Source organism: Cetorhinus maximus, chromosome 14 (assembly GCF_964194155.1).
Source record: "Cetorhinus maximus chromosome 14, sCetMax3.hap1.1, whole genome shotgun sequence".
In the NCBI taxonomy this organism is placed as follows: domain Eukaryota; kingdom Metazoa; phylum Chordata; class Chondrichthyes; order Lamniformes; family Cetorhinidae; genus Cetorhinus; species Cetorhinus maximus.
In genome coordinates, this window is record NC_135892.1 from 22,546,659 (window position 1) to 22,574,653 (window position 27,995).

General features: G+C 41.1%; 3 protein-coding genes across 3 annotated transcripts in view; 1 reads left to right on the plus strand and 2 right to left on the minus strand.

Moving 5' to 3' along the window:
• Positions 1 to 368, minus strand: part of abhd12 (abhydrolase domain containing 12, lysophospholipase) — a 142,806-nt gene extending 142,438 nt beyond the window's left edge. The window contains exon 1 of the mRNA XM_078556651.1: positions 296 to 368. The gene's annotated coding sequence lies outside the window, so the exon portion shown is untranslated. The remainder of the gene's footprint in view (positions 1 to 295) is intronic.
• On the plus strand, positions 344 to 27,683 carry gins1 (GINS complex subunit 1 (Psf1 homolog)). The gene is made up of 7 exons (XM_078556653.1): positions 344 to 621; positions 8,274 to 8,338; positions 17,212 to 17,310; positions 19,833 to 19,923; positions 22,347 to 22,463; positions 23,685 to 23,759; positions 26,193 to 27,683. The coding sequence occupies exons 1-7, from the start codon at positions 547 to 549 to the stop codon at positions 26,259 to 26,261; spliced, it is 591 nt and encodes a 196-aa protein (XP_078412779.1). The 5' UTR covers positions 344 to 546; the 3' UTR covers positions 26,262 to 27,683.
• ninl (ninein-like) overlaps positions 26,623 to 27,995 on the minus strand; it is a 111,917-nt gene continuing 110,544 nt past the window's right edge. Inside the window, exon 24 of the mRNA XM_078556642.1 lies at positions 26,623 to 27,993. Coding sequence (XP_078412768.1) covers positions 27,805 to 27,993 — 189 coding nt within the window. The 3' untranslated portion in view covers positions 26,623 to 27,804. The remainder of the gene's footprint in view (positions 27,994 to 27,995) is intronic.

The following is a 27,995-nucleotide window of genomic DNA, read 5'->3' on the forward strand; positions in this document are numbered from 1 at the left end:
GACGAAGCCCAAATATGATGAGTTCTAACTTGGGAATTCGGAGTAGGAGGGGAGACGGGGGGGAGGAGAGGGAGGGGAGGAGAGGGAGGGGGGGGGAGGAGGAGAGGAGATGGGGGGAGGGGGAGGAGGAGGGGGGAGAGAGGAGAGGAGGGAGGGGGGAGAGGGGAGGAGGGAGAGGGTGCGGGTAGGGCGCGGACGGGGGAGGCGCCGTTTGTTTGAAAACGAGAGGAGCTCGAGCCGGTGGGAAAAGCAGAGTCTAATTAGACATTATAGAATAAATCACAACGTCATGTACCTCTTCAAAGATCATATGGCAGACTTGGCTCGCTCTTTATACTTCCGGGGGAAGTGACGGAGCCGGCTGCCCGCGGACCCCCTTTCTGATTGGTCCGAGGAGAGTACGGCCGCTGATTGGTCCGTTCTGGCGGGAGGTTCGGTCGGAGTTTTGGTTGAATGGCCGCAGGCCTCCTGTTCAAGGCGGTTGACCGAGGTCGATGCGGAGGCTTTGGCTGTAAATGGTAGCGGTGTTTGTTCTGGCTGGAAATAATGTTTTGTGAAAAAGCACTCGAGTTGATCCGGGAGCTGCAGCGAGCTGCGGACGGCCAGTTACCCGCTTTTAATGTGAGTAGCGCAGTATTTTCCAGATAGTTCTTGTTGGAAAGCACTCGGTCCCCTTGTGACTGTCGCTGAACCATAACATCAGCAACATAGGACGCGCTTACTAACAGCGTTAGAGAACATGCTTTTTAATAATCACATAGTTACTGCGGATGCTGGAAACCTGAAATAAAAACAGAAAATGCTGGAAAAGCTCAGCAGGCCTGACAGCGTCTGTGGAGAGAGAGAGAAACACTGTTCACGTTTCGAGTCCGCGCGACTCTTTCTTCAGAGCTGTCATGTAGTTATTGTGTTGACAATGAGTCATAAAGCTGTAGATTGTAGGAAGATATCGATGGACGGCTCAGCTGGACAGAAAAGTGGCAAATTGAAATCAGCCTGGAGAAGTGTGAAGTAATACAGTTGGAGGGAGGGTGCAAACAAGGCAAAGGAATACACAATAAATGGTAGGAAAATGAATGATAGAGGAATGGAGGGATCTTGGAGTGCCTGCTTATTGATCTCAAAGGCAGGCTTAGACTTGATTCCTTTGGTCCCATGCGGGACACTGGGCAGCAAGACTCTGCCACCAGCCCTGGTTTGCTGCAACCCAGGTGATGTCCCCACACTTAAAGCCTCCCTTAAATGTACTTCGCCAGACCTTCTTTGGCCAGCCCCATCTTCTTCTGCACCTGAAGGTGTCCATTCTACACTGGCGAGGGGTAGGTCCTGGAGGCAAAATACTTGTCCTGCCAGTCTCGGTCGTCTCTCATGATGACCCGCAGATGCTCCTGACTGGTTCTCTGTAGTACTTTGATGGTGATGTGTCTCAATGTGGTGCACAGGATCTTACACGGGTAATGCTGGTGAAAGATGTCCAACTTACATAACACCTTTGCTGTTCTTTCATGTCTCACTGGCATAGACTGCAGTTGGTACGACAATGAACATGTAGAGTCGCAGCTTCATGGCTGTGTTGATGGTGTCAGATCCCCGGACCATGTGAAATAGTGTCGGTAGAAAGACCCGTTAAAAAGGCATATGGTGTTATATCATTCCAAAATGATTTGGGATCTATATTGTTTTCATGGGTGTGTATACCTTTAATATCACTCACTACTGCACTCTGTGTACCAAACATGCATTGTATGGTTTTGTCACACATGAAGCAATGTAAAAAATTAATCATGATGCAAGCTGCAAATTTGTGTCAACAATGTGATTTATTTGGCGTTCTGGGAGCTACAACACAACATACTATATACTTTTCTTTCTTGGCCAAATGCATAAAATATAAGAACAAGGAGTTTATAGAAATGTATAAAGCACTAGTTAGACCATAGTTTGAGTACTGTGTTAGGTTCTGTCACCACATTATGGGAAAGATGTGATTGTAGTCAGGGTACAGAGAAGATTTACAATAATATTACCAGGAATGGAAAATTTTACCTCTGAAGAAAGAATCAATAGGCTAGAGTTCTTCCCTTTGGAGCAGAGGAATCTGAGGAGAGATTTAATTGACGTGAATAAAATTGTGAAGGGCTTAGAGTGAATAGGAAGGACCTTGATAGAGAGATCAATAACTAGGGAATTATTATTATTAAGTAATTGGGAAAAGGATTAAAGGAGGGTTGAGATTTTTTTAAACCCAGAGGGTCGTGGGGGACTGCAACTCTTTGCCTGAAAAGGGGGTAAAGGTAGAAATCCTAGTCAAATTTAGAAAGTACTTGGATATGCACTGGAATCTCTAACAACCTACAAGGCTACAGACAAAGAGCTGGAAAGTGAGATTTGGCTGAAGAGCACTTTTTCAGCTGACATAGACATGAAGGGCTGAATAGTACCCTATTTTACTGTAAGTTTCTGTCATAGCAAGATTTCTAACCCAAAATATGTCTGCAGCTTTTGACATAGTTGATCACATTATCCTCCTCCAAAGCCTCTTCACCACCGTCCAACTGGTTGGGAGTGCACTCACCTGGTTCCATTTTTAATTGCAGCCAGAGAATTGCCATCAATGACTTCTCTTCCCATTCACATACACTTACCTCTGGTGTTGCCCAAGATTTCTAAGTTTTATAATATTATTGTGGTTTATTGTAAAGTAAGCTTATGGGTGTGAGTGTAGATGGTTCTGTCTGTGTGATTTAATTAAATTAGAGTCAGGCTGCAAGCGTGAAATTATCAAAAGAAGTTAGGGGTAAAAGGTATTTGAAATGCTAATGAGTAAATATGCATGTAGGGTGTGAAGGAAATTTGCATTTTTTACCTCCAGACTTGACTTCTAATGCACTACTGACTGACCACCTCCTGTAAATTTAGGCAGCGAAGCTTTGGATAACATTATGCACCAAATAGCATTTACTCATCATCTGTGTCTGCTGATCTATACTGATTCCTGGTTAAGATGTGCCTCGATTTTAAAATTCTCATCCTTGTTTTCAGATTCTTCCATGACCTTGCACCTCCCTAATTTTGGAATCCTCTTCAGTCCTACAACCCTCCAAGATATCTGTGCTCCTCTAATTCCGGCTTCATGAGCACCCTCAATTTTAATGGTGTGCATGCCTTCAGCTGCCTAGGCCATAAGCTCTGGAGTTCCCTTCCAAAACCTCTCCACCTTACTTTCCTTCTTAAGAACTATCTCTTTGACCAAGCATTTGGTCATCTGACCTAATATCTCCCTATTTGGTTTGGTGGCTGATATTTTATAATTGCCTTTGCAAAGCACCTTAAAGCATTTTTATTAAGTCAAAGGTGCTATATAAATGCAAGTTTTTGTTGTAATTGCCAGTCCATCCTTAATGCTAAGCTGTGTGATGTCAGCAGTTTATGGAGTCATTGATATGCTTCTTTTCTTTGGTTGCAATCAATCTAATGGAAACATGTGCCAGCATGTCATTAAAATCTTTGACAGCAACACACAACTGTTATCTTCCCTTGCCCTCTGTTCATTTCTATCCGCAAATTGAGATTCTTTGGAGAAGTTTGAAGGGTGATCTGTGGGTGCCTGAGGTAAGAAAAGCAAAAGTGCTTTTGCACAGCTGATTTTGGACAGCACCTGTCAAAGGAAAAAACATTTCACATTCCTTTCATTTAGGTGCTGGACATAATGGGATGTTGCTTCCTAGAATTCTGCACACTTTGTAACATGGAGTGCAACTGATGGAGGGAAATTAGTGCATCTCCATTTGACTGCACTTGTGTAGCATTTTTGTAGATAGTACCAAATTGGCAGAGACATTTGATTGTGATGAGAAAGTTTGGAAAATATAGGATAATTTTGATTTGGATAAAATATGTAAGTGGGTAGCACAACAGCAGATGGAAGGCAGTAGGGGCAAGTGTAAACTACTGCATATGGAGAGGGGTTGTGGGGGTGAAAATGGGCAATGTGGGTATACCATGAATGGTAATGGCTCAGGACGAGGCAGGGAAAGAGAGTTAGGGGTCACAATAGATACTGCTTTCCCTAAAACACTGCAGAGCAGCAATCAACAAGGTAAATCAAAGCCTAAATTACATAGGCAAAACAATAAAATACAAGACAGCATGTTACCAAGTTTCACATCTTCCTTTTAGTGACCATTCCAGAATATATCTATTAGTGATCCAAAGATCTGACATTCGAGTATCTAATTGCACATCAACATTAAAGCAAGGGTCTAATATATGGATCCCTTCTGGAAAAGAGTTGCTAGCCAGTTTCCCCCAACCTGCCCGCCCACTTCCCCCCCACATCCCCGTTCCCCCCCCCAACCCAACCACCACTTCCCCCTGGTCCCCCCCACACTTTCCCTGCCAAGTCCCATCATGATGCATCGTGCATTGGTCAGAGCTCAGCTTGAGTATCGTGTCCAACTTTCGCTACGTAGATACAAGGGTCACATTCAAGCACTAGAGAAAATTCAAGAACTGACGTATGATGAAAAACAGGAGAAATATGGGCTGTTTGGCCTTGAAAAGTGGCAACTGAGAAGTGACCTTTCAAAAATATCTGATTAAGATGCATACAATTTTGTATATTTGCACACTTCCACTGTACAGACTTAACTGCTTGTCATGTTCTTGCCACAATTCTGTTATTTATAAGTTGTCATTTTTCCAAGGTAATTTATATTCAGTTATATTGGAAACTGTTGACATAAATTTATTTTTCTAATTACATTCTTCCATCAATGGTGATGCTGTGGCATCTAGATTTGGAGCTCCCAGCTCCTCACTCCATCCTGCAGAGAAACTCATACAACCAATTCTATTTTTTTGTTTCCTAAATTGCCCTAAGTGTTGGTCTTGACTGCAAATGTGCAGTGCCATAGGAGATTGATGAATAAGATAGCAAATGGCAATGCAAAGATAGACCCATAAAACTAAATTGCAACAATAGGACAGGATTGCATGTTTAAACAAGTTAAAGGTATATTTGAACTGAAATTAGGAAGTTCTTCATATAAATCATAAGATCAGAACAGATGAGGAGGGCTATTTGCCCTATTTTCATTTATCCACTCCGAAAGCTGAAGTCACTCCAATGCAATATTTAACAGTTTGTTAAATTATTCCTGGATTTGCTTTCCCTGGAAGTCTACTCCATGTAATTAGGACTGTGTATGTGAAGAACTTCCTGATATCAGCCTTTTAGTAGTTTAAACTTGGCCTTTTCCTTCTTAAAATGATGTAACTTTGTCTTTTAAAAACAAATAGGTGTCTCATATATTTCTGTGAAATATCTTAGATGCTGACTCTGAAAGGCACTGGATTTAAAAAAAAATTCTTTTGTCTTTCCCCAAAGCTCAGAACCCTAACTCTTGTAATCAACCTTTTCTCTCAAGTCTGCATTTCAGCACTTGGAATGTCTCCCTTGTTGCTTTGACCAAAAGCCCCAGGTATGGTTTAATCAGTACTATACAGTTTGATTGTAACTCCCTCTGAAAACAGCCAAAGCTGTAGAATAACCATAACCTTTTATTTGCTTTAATTGTTGTCCTGCATTGGCTGGATGTGTTGAGTCAGAAATCTATGTTCAGTCATTGAGAAATGGAATGGGTTCCCAATTAGAGTAGGTGAGGTGAAAATCATCGAATTATTTTAAAAATTAATTGGATGTCACAATGGTCTTTCTGGATGGATAAACTAACGTGGGATGAATGCTTTTTCTCCCCCAATAATGATCAAGTGACTGTAAAAGTGCCTGAACGCACCAACTGGATGCTGCAAGATATTGCATTGCTGCGCAGAATATTTTCATCCCATCAATCTAGGCTGTTTGAACCAGATTTAAAGTATAAAAGCTTCTAAATTGCTATGCCTTCAATCACCTAAAATTAATCTAATTTTACCTGTTTAACCTGTTCGACAAAAATGAGAAACCTACTTGGCCCAGTTGTAACAGTGCTGCAGTGTAGTCTGTGGAGCTTTGATCTATTAAAATGCTAGCTTTGAAGCTCCCCTTCCTTTGAACTTTTCTACTATCTTAAGGATCTCATTGCACTTTCTTGTATCAAAGTTTTAAATCTCCATCTAACCAGTATTTTGATTAACACTGCAATTTCAATGATTTATCAAAACTTGTTTGATTATTTTTAATCATTTGAATTGGTCTGTTCATGGTTTCCCACTCTCTTGAAGTCAACTGTTGCTATTCATTTTATATTATTAACTGTTCACCCTCTAAATTTATGATTTCTTGCACCAAGGCAGAAGAACTTTTGGAAAAAGTATAAAACAAAAATTGTGCCCTAAGCCCTGGAATAAGGGGAGTTGAAAACCCCTTAAAATCTGTACACCATGGAATGCAAATTTAATATACTCTAGTCCATGTCATTACATTTGAACGAAGATTGATAATTTAATAAATATAGTTAATTACAAAACAAATGATGAAGAGCCATGGTGAGTTATATAATTAACAGGTTTAGGATTGTATCTTCCAGTGGAAGAATTAGGTTCTCGGCCTTCTGTCCTTTGTTTCTTGGGATCGTTTCTGATCTATTATTGTTTTATTTCGTATTTTCTTACAAGATAAACTGCACTTGTGCTTAAGATTATCTTTTTTATTAAAAAAAACAAAAAGCTTCACTGCACCTGAAACAAAGACTGCTGGAAACATTCAACAATGAACATCTGTGACGAGAACAGACAAGTTAACATTTCATTCATTGGCGCAATTCTGAAGTGGCTACATTTGAACTGTTAACTTGCCTATTTCTTACCAGATGTTGCCCTGGTGAGTGTTTTCAGCATTTTCTGTTTGTCTTTATCTAGTTTAAATCTTGCACCCTGTGTAAACAAGCTCATCCAAAATTCAGCTGCCCATTTGAGAACTCGCACTAAGTCTTGTTCACCCATCACCCCCTATACTCACTTACCTACATTGGCTCCTGTTCCGGAGACACCTGTTTTTTAAAAGATTCTTGTCCTTGTTTTCACATCCCCCATCCCTCCCTATCTTTGCCCTCCTCCAGCCCTACCACCTTCCAAGATATCTGTGCAAATACTGTGCATTTCTGATTTTCATCGCTGCACCATTGGAAGTTGTGCCTTCAGCTGCTGAGGCCCGAAGTGTTGGAATTCCCTCCATAAAGCTCTCGATCTTTCTCCTTCTTAAAGCTTACCTCTGACCAAGCCTTTGGTCACCTGTCCTAATATCTCCTTATGTGACTGTATTAAGTTTTGTTTGATAATGCTCCTGTGAAGTGTTTTCTATGTTAAAGATGGATATAAATGCAAGTTGTTGTGACATGTCAGTAGTTTGGTGAGTTTATCCACAATACAGATGAGTCGTGCAGACCGGGAGATCCCTCATCTATGAAGTCAAAATTGGCAACGTGGGGGCTTAAATTGCCCTCCGAGCCCTAAACCTAAGGCAAGCAAAATCAGCCAGGATATCTAAAGCCACTCAGAATCAAGTGACCTCTGCTGGCAATCTGTTTTTTTTCAATTTAGGATACAGACAGGATTGGGTTTGGTTGTGAATGTCTTTGCAAACAGCCTCACAAATCTGATGAGCGCCTGACAGTAATGGCCTCTTGGGTGAATTTAAGAGGCCACTTAACGCCTGTGCAGCTCTACCCAGTAAGAATTCACCATTTGGAGAAGAGATGTAGTAAACTCTTTTCCCACTTTATGATCATGAGAGAACTTGAGAGCTTTTTCACTCAGCAAGGGGGGAATTGACCTTTGGTGGTGGTGTTCGGCAGCTTGTTCTACACCTTGCCCATATATAAGGTTGAAGTAAAATAATAAACTGACTTGACAAACAATGTGCAAATGTGAAGGAATAGGACTGAAATGTGTTGGGATAAGTGTACAGGGAAATATTGGTGAACCGCTTAATATTAGGGCTACAGTAGTGCAGTAGTCACATTACTGAACTAGTAATCCAGAGAAAGTGAGTTCGGTTCCAACCATGGTAATCTGAGAATTTAAGTTATGCATGTAGGGGAAAGCTAGGTGGGAACATTCAGGAGAAAGGAATAGAACAATATGCTGAGACAGTTATGTGAAGTAGGGAAGGTGGAGCAGAAACACTGACATTGACCATTTCGTCCAAATGTCCTGATCTGTGCTATAAACTCTATCTCATGTCCTTGTTAAATTATGCGACATCTGGTTAAAATATGTAAAATGTACAATTGCAACCTCTAGTTTATGCGAATGAAACCTATTTCTTGCAGGAAGATGGTGTCAGACAAGTCCTTGAAGAGATGAAAGCTTTGTATGAACAGAACCAAACAGATGTGTAAGTTTTTTTTGGTGACTATTTCATGCGCTGGTTTGCCCGCTGGAGAGTGGATTGACTTTCCAAATATAACACCGAGGATAATCCATGAAAATGACAATACAACTGATTTTCAACAAATTCGACAGCAGCTTCAGACCCCCTGATGAACTAGAATGTGTACCTTTCGAGAAGTCTACCCCAATAGAGTTTCTGTGACTTGAAATATTACCAGTTACCTGTAGTTTCAGTAAACTTACTGGACTGATGTGTTCCACACCGTAAAAGTGCTCTCCTAATTGGCAGAATGTAAACCTAGACCAGAGCTTTTTGCAAGTGAAAGGAACGGAAGGGGTTAATAATCCTTTTCAATGTCTGAAAACATGAAACCATTTGTCTATCTTGTTAAACTAAGTCCTGATTGGAAAAACAGCAACTGTGCTTTCCCTCCTCTTTCTCCAGCATAAACTTTCCAACGCTGAGAATTTGCACCAATCAGCATGAACTGTTTAAGTCTTGATTTTTTCAGTGTCCTCGTCTAACCCGTGAAAATTCCTTTTTTGTTAAAAAGTTAATCAGACAACAGACCATTCAGATCCATAGATCCATAAGGATCCATTCAACGATTTGATGCAAATGCAACAGAAATTCACATGAACTGGTCAGCAGGAACAGACTGGATTCTGTGAGAATCAAAATCCACAACATAAGAATATTCATTTCTGATTCCTTCCTAGTATAAATATCCAGGCATGCAAAATTATCAGCTAGAGGTGACACAGTCCTACAGTGAACAAAGGGATAAAGGCAAAAAACTGCGGATGCTGGAAATCCAAAACAAAAACAAAAATACCTGAAAAAACTCAGCAGGTCTGGCAGCATCTGTGGAGAGGAGCACAGTTAACATTTCGAGTCCGCATGACTCTTCAACAGAACTAAGGAAAAATAGAAAAGGGGTGAAATATAAGCTGGTTTAAGGGGGGGGGGTGGGACAAGAAGAACTGGATAGAGGGCCAGTGATAGGTGGAGATAACCAAAAGATGTCACAGACAAAAAGACAAAGAGGTGTTGAAGGTGGTGATATTATCTAAAGGAATGTGCTAATTAAGGGTAGAAAGCAGGACGAGCAAGGTACCGATAGCCCTAGTGGGGGCGGGGTGGGGTGAAGGAATCGAAAAAGGCTAAAAGGTAGAGATAAAACAATGGATGGAAATACATTTAAAAATAATGGAAATAGGTGGGAAAAGAAAAATATATATAAATTATTGGAAAAAACAAAAAGGAAGGGGAAAATCGAAAAGGGGATGGGGATAGAGGAGAGAGTTCATGATCTAAAATTGTTGAACTCAATATTCAGTCCGGAAGGCTGTAAATTGCCTAGTCGGAAGATGGGGTGCTGTTCCTCCAGTTTGCATTGAGCTTCACTGGAACAATGCAGCAGGCCAAGGACGGGACATGCGGGCATGAGAGCAGGGTGGAGTGTTGAAATGGCAAGCGACAGGAGGTCTGGGTAATGCTTGCGGACAGACCGAAGGTGTTCTGCAAAGCGGTCACCCAGTCTGCGTTTGGTCTCTCCAATGTAGAGGAAACTGCATTGGGAGCAATGAATGCAGTAGACTAAATTGAGGGAAGTGCAAGTGAAATGCTGCTTCACTTGAAATGAGTGCTTGGGCCCTTGGACAGTGAGGAGAGGGGAAGTGAAGGGGCAGGTGTTGCATCTTCTGCGGTTGCATGGGAAGGTGCCGTGGGTGGGGGTTGAGGTGTAGGGGATGATGGAGGAGTGGACCAGGGTGACACAGAGGGAACGATCCCTACGGAATGCTGCCGGGGGGGTGAAGGGAAGATGTGTTTGGTGGTGGCATCATGCTGGAGTTGGCAGAAATGGCAGAGGATGATCTTTTGAATGCGAAGGCTGGTGGGGTGATAAGTGAGGACAAGGGAGACCCTATCATGTTTCTGGGAGGGAGGAGAAGGCGTGACGGCGGATGCCTGGACACGGTTGAGGGCCCTGTCAACCACCGTGGGTGGAAAACCTCGGTTAAGGAAGAAGGAGGACATGTCAGAGGAACTGTTTTTGAAAGTGGCATCATCAGAACAGATGCGACGGAGGCGAAGGAACTGAGAGAATGGGATGGAGTTCTTACAGGAAGCGGGGTGTGAGGAGCTGTAGTCGAGGTAGCTGTGGGAGTCAGTAGGCTTGTAATGGATATTGGTGGACAGTCTATCACCAGAAATTGAGACAGAGAGGTCAAGGAAGGGAAGGGAAGTGTCAGAGATGGACCATGTGAAAATAATGGAGGGGTGGAAATTGGAAGCAAAATTAATAAATTTTTCCAGGTCCAGACAAGAGCATGAAGCAGCACTGAAGTAATCATCAATGTACCAGAGAAAGAGTTGTGGGAGGGGGACGGAGTAGGACTGGAACAAAGGGAACCTGTTTTGGGGGGTACAGCAAAGTTGTGCCTTTAAATTCTGCAGTATCACTTTAGTTCTCAGCACTAGCAAGCACTTTGATTTGAGTTTTAATTTAAATCTTGAGCATTTATGGTAGGTTTATAAGCTATCTCCCTACCTATTAGTTACCTGTGCGACCTGAAAGACTATACTGTCATGATTGAATCAATATTATTTCTCTAATTGGCTATGTTTACATTAAAATTGATGCTATGGCCTCAATGTATCTGGCCTGATTTTTAAACTAAAATCTGCCCCAAGCGGTACATAGGCCAGGTTTATTTATGATGTATACTGGGTTTCTAATTGTTTTATGATTTTACATGCATGAATCAAACAATTTATTTTTCAGGCAAGGTCAAAATATTCATGCCAGGAGGCAGAACATAGCTACTCAGTATCAACTTTCTCAATAATTATTGTTACAGGGGACAGTAAATGAGCATTGTAACTGTTCCAGCAGACTCTGGGAATAGTTTTTTTAAGCTGTCTGCCTACAAAAGAAAACTGGATGAGGTTGCGGGATTTGATCCCAAAAGCATGGGTAAAAATCCTGGACGCTGAAATAAAAGCAGAATTTGAATTGTTCAGCCAGTGATCAATGGTCCTTGCTTATTAGCACCTTACAATTGTTTGACAGAATTTTTATACTTGACATTTTCAAGTTTGCACTCTGTAAAGCCTCTTAAGTAGTTGAACCTCACTGTGTTTTAAAGGACAAGTTCTGAAATTAATGCCATTGGCTATATTGCTCAGTCCAAATGCAATGCTTAATCTAGACAACATGAAAACTCCACTTTTGGAAAGGAAGTAAAACATTTGGCTTTGTTCCTCATTAGCTGAGGAGCAATCACTGTAACAAGTGGCATTGCTAATCACCAAGTGCTTAACTGCAGCCAAGGATTATGCTGAGACAGGCAAGTACATATTTCACTCTTGACCTTCAGCTGCCACTGTCACTGAGGGGACCTTCCTAGAACAATTATACCTATGAAAAGGCAAGACTATAAATTGAGCAGTGTTTTAATTTTACGGAGACCCTTGAGCACTTGAAACACATCACTGAACCTTACTGTTACGATCTCTGTAGAGACCAGTAACTTTCAACAAGAAATTCAAACTCCCAGTTATTAACTGAAAGAATTACGCCACAAGATTGTGTTTTAAATAAAGCCTTTACTATACAACACTAAATAAAGCAAGTACTACTAATTTAACACAATATTTTGTAGACAATTGTACTTTAAACTTAAATCTCCACAGATCACACCCCATTCTACTTTTATTTCCACCGAAGCGTTCCCCTATACTTGACAGGAACTTGGAGGGTTCCTTCATTTGTGGGACCAAACCGAGGTGTGGCACGGTTCTCAGAAATTCACTTTGATTCTCCTCCGTGTTCCCACTGACCTCTGAGGTATGAGATTTCTTGGGGCCCTTACACTAGAATCAAGCTAGGTGAACCCCCCCCCCCCCCCCCCCCACCCAACTCTCCTTCAACACCTCACGATCATGGACTCCCCAGTACAAGCATGGGCGTCACTGCATTCTTGCTTAGTGACTCCAAATCAGAAACACCCCTGGTTCCTGATAGCCCCCTGCTGCTGGTCCACAGCTCCTGGCAGATTCTCTCTCTACCGCCTCCAAACTGCTCTGGAACCAGACTTCAACGGCCTGTTTCAGTAAGAAATCACCCAGATAAAACCAAAAATATACCCCTGCCATCTACCCCCACAGCATGTGGCATGCCTGGGATACCCTGGATAAAGATTTAAACTAAATATCTCCAATTCCTAAATCTTCCCTTTGTTCTGGGAAATCATATGAATGATTTAAACACCTTATTGAGACAGCTGTAGACATTGGCCTCCACCAAGAAGCTCAGAGGTAGTTCATTGTTTAATTTCTAATACTTCCCACTATGACCTTATAAAATATACTTAGGCCACCCTTTATTTTGCAATTACTTTAGTTAGGTTTGTTTTCATTTATCTCGCATGTACTTTAGGAATTTAATCTTTTTTAAAGTTATACTCCTAAAACATATGAATATCTAACTTTGATTCATTAGAATACACAGTGCCTTTATAAGTGTCAGCTATGGCTCTGTTTGTGGCACTGCTGCCTCTGAATCAGAAGGTTCTGGATTCCAAGACTCACTGCTGCAGTTGAGCACAAAAATCAAGGCAGACATTTGGTGCAGTGGTGGGGGAGTGCTGCACTGCCAGAGGTTACCATCTTCCAGATGAAACATTAAATTGAGATCCTGTCTGTTCTCTCACATGAATATAAAAGATCCCATGGCACTATATGGAAAAGTAGGGGTGTTACCCCAGTGTCCTGGCCTACATTTATCCGTCCATGAATATCACAGAATTTTACAGCACAGAAGGAGGCCATTCACTGCATCATGACCGTGTCAGCTGACAAGGAGCCATCCAGCCTAATCCTACTTTCCAACTCTTGTCCATAACCTTGTAGATTACAACACATAAGTGTATACCCAAATATTTTTTAAACGTTGAGGATTTCTGCCTCTACCACTCTTTTAGGCAGCATGGTCCAGATCCCCATCACCCTCTGAGTGGAAAAATTATCCCTTGAATCCTTTGTAAACCTCCTACTTACCCTAAATCTATTCCCCTTGGTTATGGAGCCCTCAACCAAAGGGAATAGGGCCTTCCTCTCCACTCTATCCAAACTCCTCATAACTTTATATACTTCAATAGGTCTCTCCTCTGCCCACTCTGTTCTAAAGAAAACAACCGTAATCTATCCAATCTTTCCTCATAGCTAAAATTCGCCAGTCCAGGCAACATCCTTGTAAATTTCCTCTATACACTCTACTGCAATCATATCTTTCCAATAGTGTGACCAGAACTGCACATAGTACTCCTGCACATAGCACTAACCAATGTTGGCACTTTGCCTCGGATGCCATGGGCTTTTACTTCTGTGAAAGTCTGCCATGTGGGACTTTATTAAAAGTATTGCTAGTATTCATATGGACTACATCAAATGCACTACCCTCATCGACCCTCCTTGCTCCCTCCTCAAAAAAATTCACTCATGTTAGTCAAGCATGACCTTCCCTTGTCAAAGCTATGCTGACTGCCTTTGATTAATCCGTGTTTTTCTAAATGAAGATTTATCCTGTTCCTCAAAATATTTTCCAATAATTTTTCCACCACAGAGGTCAGACTTGTTATTTTGGTGAACATCCATCCGGCAAAGGAAGAAGCTGGAGCCAGTCTGTCTTCAACATAGGTTTATTTATGAAACTCAGTATAACTTAATTGCAGACTACTTTTCCTTTCCACATAGTTTCCCACACAGGTGAAAACTGGTTCTTATATATATGCCAAGCCTTTCCCCAATTAGTATCAGCTGCTCTTAATCACAACTAGAGCATGCACTCAATTGTCACAGCATTTGCAACATTAATGAGGCTGACTGGCCTGTAATTATTCCGTCTATGCCTTTCTCCCTTTTTATACAGTGGTGTGGCGTCAGCTGCCCTCCAGTCCTCTGGCACCATGCCCATGGCCAGAGAGAATTGGAAAATGATGGTCAGAGCCTCTGCTATTTTGTCTTTTGCTTCCCTTAAAGCCTAGGAGACATTTCATCCAAGCCCAGAGCCTGAATCTTTCACTCGTCAGGCACGCGCGATCAGCGGGCCCAGAGCAGATGGGAAACAGGCCCCCAACTGCGATCGTTCCCTGACTGTGATTTCACACTGGCTGGCCAGTTAACAGCCAGCCAGCATGAAGTGCGCACTGAGAAAGGCTCAGCACTGCCGTTGGGGGCGAAGAGGGTGGGTGCCAACGTCACTGCGGGTGCTGTTGAGTGCTTCCAGTGAGCTCCCTGAAGGGAGCCAGCTGCCTCAGGGAGTTGCAGACCTCCACAGAATAAACAAGACAACAAAAATGCTGCAAAGTGTGTCCATGCAGCACAATCAAACACCTGAAAGCATAACTCATTTTTTTTTAAGAAGTCCCCAGATATCTCTTTTTATTTTATTTCCACACAGAGATTTCATCCTGCCCTGGGTCAGGGTGTGAGCAAAAAATGTAAAGGCTGCCTAGCTGATTGGCCTGTCCATCAACCGTAAAAGTGGACGGAGCACGAAAAATTGCTTTCAATTGCCTCCTTAATGAGCTTAATTGTTGGCGGGCGTGCTTCCGACTGCCGCATGTGCCCACCGAGCGAGATACCATGCGAGTGCACAGTGACGTCGGGACACTCGACCAATATCATTTTGCGCTATTTCATGGCCAGACGGGCTGGGCTCACCCGTGGGAAGTAAAATTCTGGCCCAGGGGTTTGTACAATTTCAAAGAGGTTAAACCCCTTATACTCCCTCTTATGTTAATTTTATCTAACATTTCACACTCCTTCCTGATTGCAGCATCACAAAAGCAGATTATCTGGTCATTATCACATTGCTGTTTTTGTGCATTTGCTGAGCGCAAATTAGCTACAGCCGTTCTACATTACAACAGTGGCTACACTTCCAAAGTATTTCATTGGCTGTAGAGCACTTTGAGATGTTTGGTGATCTTGAAAGGCTCTGTATAAGGTGTAACTTTTTTTTATACAACCGTTTAAAACATTCTACTTTTGGAAAATGTCCAAGGAAAATTAATTTTCATTGTGCTGCACTGGATAAATGTTTTAAATAGAAGGAAATGGCCATTAATACATAAACCTTTACCTTTTACCCTCCCCAACTATTTGTATAAATGCAACAATTTATATTTAACATCATAAAATGTCCTGACGCGCACCACAGGAGCATTGTAAAACAAAATAGAACACCAAGCCAGAAAGGAGACATTAGGTCAGATGACCAAAAGCTTGGTTGAAGGTAGGTTTTAAAGAGCGCCTGAAGGAGGAAAGCAAGGTGGTGAGGCGTGGAGGTGGTATTCCAGAGCATAGTGCCTCGGCAACTGAAGGCATGGTGGCCAATGGGACGCTCAAGAGACCGGGAGTTAGAGGAGCACAAATATTTTGGAAATTTGTGGGGATGGAGGAGATTACAAAGATAGGGATGCAGTACAGTCTTGATGTTTCTAGGGGCCATAAATATGAGATGGGCATTAATAAATCCAATAAAGAATTCAGGAAAAACTTATTTACTCAGTAGTTAGAATTTGAAATTTGCTGTCACAAGGCACAGTTGAGGGTAATAGCAATATCTCATTTAAGGGGAAGTTGAATTAGTACCTGAGAACGAATTCATTTGATGGTTATGCAAATGGCATTGAATGAAGTAGGGTGGGAAGAGGTTCCTCTAGAGCTGAAATGCCTCCATAGAGCAATTAGACCAAATGACCTGTCTGTGCTGTAAATTCTATACAATTCTGATATATTTAAATATATGAAGTAAAGGTCAGGATAGCAATCCCTAGCATTAAATTATACTGAATTTGATTTGTCTCTTTAAGTGAAGCCTTGATATATGTGAGCAACTTTGGCCTGGTTCAGTCGCATCCAATATCCAACCCTTTCATATGGAATTTCCATTAGCTGGTGTTAAGATCTGAGTAGAGATCAGTAATGTTTTTTTTGAAAATCAGAAACCTCAGGTACTTAAAGAATGAAAGCACCAAGTTCATGGTTTAAAACAAAAGAATTTCACTAGTTTAAAAATCATGAATACCCAATAACTACACTCTATCTTAAATAGGCAGTAACGTTAAAGATATTGAAATTACAATGAACACAGTTGGCTATGCTCTAAACTGAACTTCTTAACTCCAATTTCCTTCTAACCCCATTTGACTTTTAACCCCAAAAACTCAAGTTGGATACTTTTTAAGAAATTGGAAGATTAGTCACTTGGTCTGAGTACTGTTTCAAAGATTTGTAGCGGGGCTGAGATTTCTTGGGCTTACTTCCAGTAAGCTTGGCCCTTCACATCTCCTCCAACCGTCCCATAGTTGTAAACTCCCTGTTCAACATGGGCATCGCGAATATGTTAAGCAAAGCCATCTCGGGTCAGAATTCTCCTGGTTCTCATGTTCTTTTAACTCTGGGTTCTTGTATCTAAATCAATCTCTCTTGCGTGTGTGCGCACACTGCGACAGCAGGAGATGGTCAGTGTCCATGTTCATATTGCCAGTGGCTGGCAGCATAGGTATGTGAATGGGATGGGGAGGAGCAGCTACAAGGTAATAACATTTTTACTGAGGAGAAACTGGTGATTGCTGTGAAGAATTTAGGTGTGGCAATTTGACACCAGATGATGGCCTTGCTCTGCTAGCTGAAATTTCTTGGGGATCTGAGTTCTGTGCTACCTATTATTGTGTTTGATACTTCCATTTGAAGTAAGTTCCTCATTATATTCTGGAACACAAATTGATAAAAATGTTGAATCGGCTGCAAATGAGGATAGTAATGAAAACCAGTCAGTAAAATTTATTTTATTTTCTTTGCAGGAACGAGGCTAAATCTGATGGCAGGACAGACCTAATCCCAACAATCAAGTTTCGTCACTGCTGCTTGCTCAGGAATAAGCGCTGTATTTTAGCATACCTGTACGTCGCAGTGTTTTATTTTTAATGGACGGGTGCTGTGATTTGTGGCTCCAAGATTAATCTTGGCATCAGATTATTTTTCTATGCTTCAGCTCTCTAATGTGATTATCCGTAGTCATAAGAAAATGATCTTGGCACAAATTGTTGCTTTAGTTCCAGATCTAAAGGGACCATAAAATATTTGACTACGTCCAAATATTCCTATTTGACTTTATTCATGTTGCACAAAATTAATGACAGAATAATTTAACATTTAAACATGTCAAACTGTAGTTTGATTAGATTAGTGACTGTTAGTTTGATGTTGTGAGCACTTCAAATAGGACCTGTGACCAAGGGACTTCTCCAGTTGCTTTTTTTTTTAAGAAGTGGCTTTTGCTAAGATACAGTTCCACATATTTTGGACATACTCTGGTATCTTAGCCTAATAACAGTGTTCCATGTAAGCTTAGACTTCCACAAATGGTGTTTATGGAATCATAGAATCATAGCACAGAAGTGGCCATTATGCCCTGTCATCTTTGTTTCTTTTGCCAATCACCTGAAATTGGTGTCCTCTGAATGTTGCCCCAGTGTTGCTACATGAAGACATAGACTGCTTCGTGATTTGAGTGGCAAATGGAACTGTACGCTGCAAACATCACTTCTGAACTTGTCATTGGTGAAGCAGCTGAATATGATTAGGCCCAGGGCACTGCCCTAAGGAACTCCTGCAACGATGTCCTTGGGCTGAGATGCTTGGCCTCCAACAACCACAGTCATCTTTCAGCTAAGTATGAGTCCAACCTGTAGAAAGTTCCCCCTGATCCCCATTGACTTCAATTTTAGTAGGGCTCCTTGATGCCACACTTACTCAAATGCTGCCTTGACTTCAAAAGCAGTCACCTGCCCCTCCACTCTGGAATTTAGCTCTTCTGTCTCCATTATTATCAAGGCTCTGTTATGAGGTCTGCCGAGTGATCCTGGCAGAACATAAACTGAACATTAGTGTGCAAATTATTGATGAGTGCCTCTTAATAACACTGTCAACATGTCGATCATTGAGAGTAAACGGATGGGGCTGTAATTGACCAGATTAGACTTGTCCTGTTTTTTTGTGGATGGGTCATACCTGAAATTGTCCACTTTCTGGTAAATGTCTGTGCTATAATTATGCTGTAACAGTTTTTCCAGAACTGTGAATAGTTCTGGAACACAAACTTTTAACACAACCACTGGAATGCTGTTACTGCCCATAGTGTTTGCTACATTCAGTGTGTCAGTCATTTCTGATATCGAGTGAATCGAATTGGCCGTATTCAGGCATCTGTGATGCTGGACACCTCAGGAGAAGGCAGAGATGGATTATCCACTCAGCATTTTTGGCTGAAGATGGTTGCACATGTTTAACCTTGTCATTTGCAGTGATGTGCTGGGCTCTGCCATCATTGAGGATTGTGATGTTCATGGAGCCTCCTTTTGTTACTTGTTTAATTTTTTACCATCATTCTTTGACTGTGACAGGTTTACAAAGCTTTGATCTGGTCCGTTGTTTATGGGATCATTTAGATCTATGTATAGCGTGCTGCTTCTGCTTTTTGTCATGCGTTTAGTCCTGAGTTATAGCTTCACAGGCTGGCACCTCTAAGTGTGGTAGTTTGGTCTGGTGCTGTTCCTGGCATGCTCTTTGATTACTATATTCATTCAAAGGACAAAGGTGAAAATACAGCATACTGATTAGATTGGCTTTGTACCAGGTGTCAATGTTGAATGAAAGCCTTTAAAAAGTTTGTCATAATTTTTACCTTTTTTGAATCTTGTAAAGAGAATCTAACAGCAAAAACTTGTATCTTTATAGCACCTTTTAACATAGAAAAATGTTCCAAGGTGCTTCACAGTAGCATAGTCAGAAATTGGTCAAAGAAGGAAGCTTTGGGATACGTGATCAAAGAGGTAGATTTTTAAAAAATATCTTAAAGGAAGAAAGAGGCGGAGAGGTTTAGGGAGGGAATTCAGAACTTGGGGCCCAGGCAGCTTAAGCTTAAGTCACCAATGGTTGGGCGAAGGAATTGGGTGATGCCCAAGAGGCCAGTGTTGGAGGAATGCAGAGTTGTAGGGCTGGATCAGGTTACAGAGATGGGGAGGAGTAAACCAGACTTCAAGACACCATTGAGGTGCTTCCGTTGGCAAGTTTCTGGGAAAAGATGGGAGTGAAATTAACCAGAGTATCACGATTGCCCTGGCATTATTTGTATGCTGCTGTTGGGCAAGCACAGGATCAGGACCCACAGTTAAATTGCCTGAAAGAGGAAGATAGGAGACATGACAAGATATGAAGAGCCATTATGAATGGGTGCCTTCTGAAGGGCAGAAATGAGAGCAGTAAGACCATAATACCAGGACAATTTGAGATGGACAATAAATGCTGGCCTTGCCAGTGACACTCACATCCCATGAATGGTTTTTTTTTTAAAAAGTAAAGGAGGAAAACCTAGAACAAAAGGGATGGAGCTAAAAGACACATTAACTTTTTTCCTCAACAGATACAACCGTTTATTGCGGATTCGGTCATTAAGGTGGGAATATGGAAGTGTTCTACCATCAGGAATTCGATTCCATTTTGCTGCTGAGGAGGTAAGGCTGCTTTATAACAGTGTGAATGAGGAAAAACCATTCAGCCCATCCAACTCTGTCCTCCTAGGTCCTTTTGGCCTGTACCTAAACTCTCACCAAGTCCCATCACCCCTATGCTCTCTGACCTACATTGGCTCCTGGTCCATCAATATCTTGACTCTAAAATTCTTGACCTTGTTTTCAAATCCATCCACGGCTTCATCCCTCTACATCTCCAAAACCCCCTCAAGCTGTATTAACTCTGCATTCCTCCAATTCTGGCCTTTTGTTTAACACCAGTTTTTTTTTTTTTTTGCTTCATGACTGAGCTGCTTAGACCCTAAGCTCTGCAACTCCCTTCTTAAACCTTTCCACCTCTCAACCTCCTGCTCCTCCTTTAATACACTCCTTAAAATTTTGGATCAAGCTTTTAAGCACCTGTTCTAATATCATAGAATCATTTACAGCAAAGAAGGAAGGCATTCAGCTCATCAAACCTATGCAAACTCTCTATGGAGCCATTCAGTCAGTCCCATTCCTATCCCCATAGCCCTGCAAGTCTATTTCCTTCAAGTGTCCATCCAATTTCCTTTCAAAACCATTGATCATCTCTGCTTCCACCATTCTTGGGCAGAGAGTTCCAGGTGATTACTACTCACTGCATTAAAAATTCTTCCTCACATTCCCCCTGCATTTCTTGCCCAAAGCCTTAAATCTTTGTCCCCTGGTCCTTGTACCATCAGCTAATGGGATCAGTTCTTCCTTGTCTACCTTATCCAAACCTGTCATAATCTTGTCCAGCTCTTTCTAATCACTCCTCAATCTCCTTTGCTCGAAGGTGAACAACCCCAGCTTCTCCAACCTAACCTTGTAGCTAAAATCTTCCATTCCTGGAACCTTTCTGGTAAGTCTCCTCTGCATCCTCTCAAGGACCCTCACATCTTTCCTAAAGTGTGGTAGCCAGGACTTGACTTGATGTGGCCTAACCCTAGTCAGAACTTTATAAAGGTTCACTCAATGCTTCTATTTATGAAGCCCAAGATGTGATATGTTTTGCTAACCATTTTTTCAATATGTCCTGCCACCTTTTAAGATCTATGCATATGCACCCCCGGGCCCCTCTGCCCCTGCACAAACTTTATAACTGTGCCATTAAGCCTATAGTCTCTCCCCATCCCTTCTACCAAAATGCATCATCTCATACGTCTCTGTATTAAATTCCATCTGCCACTTGTCTGCCCATTTTGCTAGCCTATCTATATCCTGTTGCAATTGATTAGTTTCATCTTCACTGTTTGCTACTCCTCCAATTTTGATATCATCAGCAAATTTGAAATTTTACTGTGTTCCAGGAATACCATCAACCATCCTGCAGTCTGAAAAATAACCAGTTTCTGTTCTTATGTTTAATCCAAGTTGACACTGACCTTTCTATTCCATGAGCCACAATTTTGTTAACTAGCCTTTTATGTGGTCACATGCTTTCTTAAAACCCGTATAGACAACATCCATTGCATTCCCTTCATCAACCTTCTGTTACTTCATCAAAAAATTAAATTAACCATGCAGAATCTGCCTTTTACAAATTCATGCTGCCTCTCCTTAACTCAAACCTCTCCATGTGCCTGTTTTTTTTCACTGATTCTAAAACATTACCCACCACTGATGTTAAACTACCCAGCCTATAGTTACTAGGAATGGCCTTGCACCCTTTTATTTTTTGAAGAAGTGTCACATTTGCCACAGTCCAATCCTCCAGCACCTCCCCCATATCTGGGGAAGATTATGACAGGCTCTTCCGCTATCTCCACTGTCACATCTTTAGCAACCTGAGACGCAAGCCATCCAACCCAGGTGACTTATCCACTTTAAGCATTGCCAGCCTTTCCATTACCTCCTGCCTCTCAATTTTCACCCCATCCACATTTTTGTTATTCAATTGTAATAATTCCACATTAAAGACTATAGTGGGATGTAATCCAGAGAACATGAATTCTTCTGAATGACCATGGAGTTGTTGGATTCTTGTGAAAACCAATTGGTTTACTGATGTGCTTCCTTTAGAGGTGGAAACCTAATGTCCTTACCCAGTCTAGCCAATGTGAGACTCCCACACCAACGTGGTCGACTTCTTAACTGCCTCTGAGGTGACCAAGCAAGGTATTAGTACCACTGCAAATAAACCCCTCCTTGAAGGCAGTTAGATCAGGGCATATATGTTGGCCGTTGGCAACAACACTCCCATCACAAGAATGAATTAAATGACCATCAGCAAAAGTATTTTTAACAAGTAAAATGACCAAATGTTGGTTTGTGGGGATTCCCAAAGCAAAGGATTCACTTTGCTGTGCGATTTTCCTGAGATTCTACTCAGCGCTGCTTTCCTGCAATTATTCAGTTTCAGAGGTTCCTTTGCATTAGTTTTGAATTTTTTTTCACTGCAGACTGAATGGTTCAACCAGTACAAAAAGTCACTTGCCACATACATGAGGTCCATTGGAGGTGAAGAAGGACTGGACATAACTCAAGATATGAAACCTCCAAAGAGTCTATTTATTGAAGTAAGTTGTAATTTGAGCTTCATGACCAGTGCACACAGGCCAACCATGGATATTCATAGGGATGTTGATCAATGTGACTCCTGAAGAATTGTACTTGATAGACCATCTTAGTTCGGATATCAGATTTGGATGTCTGTTGTCTAGTGAATTGATTAATCAATCAAAATTTCTAATTAACCTGTGTGTGAAGAAGTGACAAATAGTATCACTTTTTTTTACGGTTTTGTCACTTGAATGTGATTCTGAAAATGACGCATCTTAGCTACACTGTCTCTTCTATATTAGCTCAGTTTCAGTTCAAGCATGTGGTACCCCTATTACATTCTTAGTATTTAAGACTACCTAAATATGCCTTTTAATATGATACTTCGAATTTTACAGCTGAACCATGTGATGTTAACTTTCGTCCACTCTTGAGGTCTCCAAATGTTACATAAATTCATGTGGATCAGTTAATAGGTGACTTAATCTGGGTCTTTGCTCCAGTTAACCTGTCGTTTATGCTCCTCTCAATGAATACTGCTAGACTCGTGCCCAGTGTCTCCTTACCATAGCACGGCAAAGATTGATAACTCGCTATGCAGTTATGAATTTGTGTACTGTGCAATGCCAGAATATTTCATTTTTATACAGTTTATTGCCATTAAACATACAGGATGGAGAATAATTTTAGGCAGTCATCAGTTCATACGTTTTGTTTCCTTTTTAGATTTTCTTTGTAACAAAATTACTTAAATAACCAGGAACAAGAAAACCTGCAGATCACTTAATTTTCATCCATTACTTCTATGCTCGATGACCTACATTAGCCTAGTCCAGCATTACTGCATTCAAATCTTTCTATGGCCTCTCCCCTCCCTATCTCTGTAACCCTGTTCAGTCCTCTGGGAATTCTGAATTTCTCCAATTCTGACCTCTTGTGCATCCCTGATTTCCTTTACCCCACTGATGGCAGATGTGGCTTCAGGTGCCTAGGTTCAGGAATTCTCTCCATAAACTTATTTTGCCTCTTTCTCCTTTAAGACACTCTTTACAAACTATCTCTTCAACCCAAGCTTTTGGTCACTACCAGTCCTAAAGTTGCCTTATGTGGTTCAGTGTTGACTTCTCTTTTGGTAATTGCTCTTGTGAAGTACTTGGGACCTTTTTGGCTCTGTTAAAGGCCATATATAAATGCAAATTGTTGTAATGCATTTTGTGGATTTTCTTTCCTGCCTGTAGGTAAGGTGTTTGAAAGATTACGGTGAATATGAAATTGATGATGGTACTACGGTGCTCCTGAAAAAAAACAGCCAGGTAATACTTGACACAACTCTGAAAATTCTTCTACCCTTCTCCCATCACAGGTAGTTTTCAGAATAAGAAAGTCCATGATTTTTGTTTAAAAAGCATTGAAGACAGATGCTACAAAGTGTATAAGATAAAATTTTTGAAAGCTACTTCCATTTTCTACCTCCCTGCTTAAAACGTATCGCCTTTATCTGCTCAACAAGTCGCCAGAATACATCAGTGTAAGAAATGGAAAGTATTTTTCTTGTGCCCAGTAAGCAGATCAGTGAAGCTCTTCCTCATCCATCTCAACATTAACATTCTCCATCGCATCACTGAGAATTTTCACTTATGGCTACTACCATTCTAACAACTCCTATAATTGTAAAAATTTACACACTAGTTTCAATGTAATGAGTCTCACAATCGAGATCTTTTTGGATATTCCAAAAGAGTTTTTACCACTAGAGATGCTTCTATATATGCCTGCCTTGGCCTCAGCCCCCACAGCTGACTAAGGGCCAACGGCCATTGAGATCCCCTGATCCTGCAGGTGCAGCTCCAGCAGTCTCAGTTGCAGCCACTTAATTGGCTGCTTCTGACAAGATATGGCCCCAGATCCCAAAGTCCACCATAGAGACATAGAAAAATAGAAGCAGGAGTAGGTCATTCATCCCTTCAAGACTGCTCGGTCATTCAATATGATCATGGCTGATCCTCTATCTCAACGCTATCCTCCTGCTCTTCCCCATACCCCTTGATGCCTTTAGAGTCCAGAAATCTATCTATTTCCTTCTTTAAATATATTCAGTGCCTTGGCCTCCACAGCCCTCTGGTAGAGAATTCCACAGGTTCACTGCCCTCTGAATGAAGACATTTCTCCTCATCTCAGTCCTAAATGGCCTACCCTGTATCCTGAGGTTGAACCCTTGTTCTAGACCCCTCCCCTCCAGCAGCCAGAGGAAACATCATTCGTGCATCCAGTCTGTCCAGCCCTGCCAGAATTTTATGTTTCAATGAGATCCTGTATCATTCTTCTAAACTCCAGTGAATACAGGCCTAGTTGGCCCAATCTCTCCTCATACAACAATCCTGCCATCCCAGGAATCAGTCTGGTGAACCTTCGCTGCACTCCCTCTATGGCAAGGAGACTAAAACTGCACCCAATACTCCAGGTGTGGTCTCACCAAGGCCCTGTATAGCTGCAATAAGACATTCTCCTGTACTCTCCTCTCAATGAAGGCCAGCATACCATTTGCTGCCTTAACTACTTGACCACCAAAACCAGGTTGCCCCTCACTTCCAGCTCTGAAAGTCCCACAGACTACATAAAATTCCACCCTCCATGTTCGTAACCTAGCTTCACTATTTCTGGCGTTCCTGTTTGGCTACAATTTTAAGGTGTGGCTTCATTAAAGGTAGATTATTGCCTTTTACATTTACTGCACTCTAGATAGTAACCAACATATTCTTCAGAGAAAAGGATTTGGCTTGCTTTCTGTCCCCCTCTTTTTCTCATGTCATGAAAGTATAATTATTCTCATTATTGATTTATTATAAAAGTAGGTTAATAGTGGGGTTGGATAGTTTGTGTGTGGGATTTAATTGGAGACAGCTGTTCTGAAGGCTTTGACTCATCAAAAGGAAGCTAGGTTTGAAATGCTAAATACGTAAACATGGCTGAAGTTTGAGAAGGTGAAGTGAGGAGAATTTGCATTTTTAGGTAAATCAGGGTAGTTTGAATTTCAAAAAGATGGTAGGATGTCGCACCTAGCCGGAGAAGCTAAGCCAAGCAGCGTGTTTATTTTTCCCAAAGGTTACTGATAAATCGTTTCATGGTCAAATACTATATTATGAGAAAGGTAAAGTTCCAAAGACATATGGGAACAATGGAATTTGCATTAAAAGGGGAAAACGTGTATAAAGGAGAAGGGGCTATGTGTCAGAGAAGGCAGCAATGCAAGATCTGCCAGAAGTGCGAAAAGCCTCCAGTAGTTGTGTATTAAGCTGCTGTCTACAGAAACCGAAACTGGGAAATGCCACTTTGAATTCTACTGTCCAGGGTATTGTGGTGATTTGCTTGAATCTGTTTAAAATCTATTTGTTTTTTGACTGTTGCCTTAATGGGGGTGTAACTGGAAGCCAGATTAATTAGGGAGTTTAGGAGTTATTGTAGAAGTAATTTGTAGACCTATGTATATGCTTGAAATCATTTAATTTAGTTTTGTTTAAAAAAAATACTCTCGTCTTGGTGGAATTATTATTACCGAATTAAGGACATGCATCTAGAAATAAATACAAATTGCAAAACAGTTGTGACCGCGTGATCAAATTTCCCTCGTGGATTTGATCTGCCTGGCACACATCATCCACTGCATCATAACACTCATTCGTTCTCAATAGAAGAAAAATAAATACTTCTAAAATCATTAACCTTAGTTCTTTTTGTTATCTTTCCAGCATTTTATGCCCAGGTGGAAATGTGAACAGTTAATTCGTCAAGGAATCTTGGAACACGTGCTGTCCTGAGAGCACCAGTTTAAAGAAAAGTTTTTTTTTGTAGGTTACTTTTCTTGCTTAGATATGTATGTATTGTCTGTATCTTGCAGGCTTTAAGCTAAAATATAATTTAGCTGTGAAGAGCAGCTTTGCTAACTTGACAGCAAGTTGAAAAGTATGTAACTGATAGGTAAGATAATGTAGATATTTGCAAAAGGTGCTAAGCACAGTCATGCTGTGGGAACATGCAACTCAGCAGTGGCCTTCTGGCTCTGGGTGTATTGACCTGTATAACCTGAAGCGAGATTGTGGAAAGAGCTAGAACTTTTCAATAGTTCAAGCCTGCATGCATAGAGCAGGGGAGGGGAAGTAAGTGAGTGAATATTGAATCTTTAGATAAATACATTTTAATTCAAATCAATATAATTTCTACATAATATTTTCAGATTTTATAAAAAGGTTTATCAAAATGGTATCAAAGTCAGTTAAATAAAACATTTGAGTATCTGCACAGCAGGATCAGCATTTACAAATTGTCTTATCTTCAAATAACTGAACATTTGTACTTACGTTTCTCCATATCAAAATATCACATTTTATACATTATACAATAGCAGTGGATTTAAGACAAAAAATCAATAATTACAGATGATCTCATACAAGATGAAACCAATGACAAATTTAGGAAATGAAAATAATTGTAACAATGTATTTATTCCCTGGAAAAACATCAGAATTGAAGTAGCTCTAAGAATATGTATCATACACACACACACATACAGGTTCTGCTGCATTGGGGATATTGGCAAACTCCTTATTGTTAAGGACTGTTGCTGTCACCATCATCATGGATGCTACAAGAAAACCGATATCAGTCAGGCCTCTTTCAAGGTTAGCTGAAAGCAGATAATCTCCATTGTAAATGTGTAAACAAATGTCCTACCCAGCAGTAGAGTTAATGCTTAGATCAGAGCAGTGGATTGTATTTTCATTTCAAAACTAGTATTTGTATGTTTACTTCAGGGCTACAGACCTAGTGCAGAAAGATGGGATTAGGCTGGATAGTTTTTTGTTGATCAGCATGAACATAATGGGCCAAATGTCCTCACCCTGTGGTATAAGTTGTCATGATTTCTACTTCCCCACCTTAATTTCTAGCTGTCTCCCCCCCCCCCCTCACATCCAGACTTCCTTCACGTTTCCTTTTCTCAATCTCCTGATTATGAAACTGTAGGGAAAAAAAGAGCATTAGGGCTGGGGTAAGGGATCAGATTTTTAAAAAAGCAACATTAAGGTGTATATATGTTGGAGGCATAAATATCAGCAAGAAATTAAATCGATGCTTTTATCCTCATCCTACATTTTAATCCATCTCTGTATAGTGTTTCTCTTCAGTACAAATCACTGCCTGCAGGAGAGAAAAGATAAAAGGAAGTTTTGTAGTTCATTTTCCTCTCCGAGGGGAAAAAAATCTCTTAACAGAATAGAGAAAGAGAAAATGTGATTTTTCAGTTGATTATTTTAAATGTCATCGACATCAAAATAATGTTGGAGCCGCAATGTTTGGACACCATTAGGAGAGAGAAGCTGGAGCAATTTTTCTTAACACTCTGTTTAAGGCTGCAATTTTCTCGCCCAGCAAGAAGTTCTTTCTCTCAGCCCCCTTCTGCCGCTGCTCTGTGATCTGCAATGCTTTCATCAACTGGGCATTCTCCACATACAGGTCCTTCAACATCAGGTCAGATTTGGCATTCTTAGCAAACT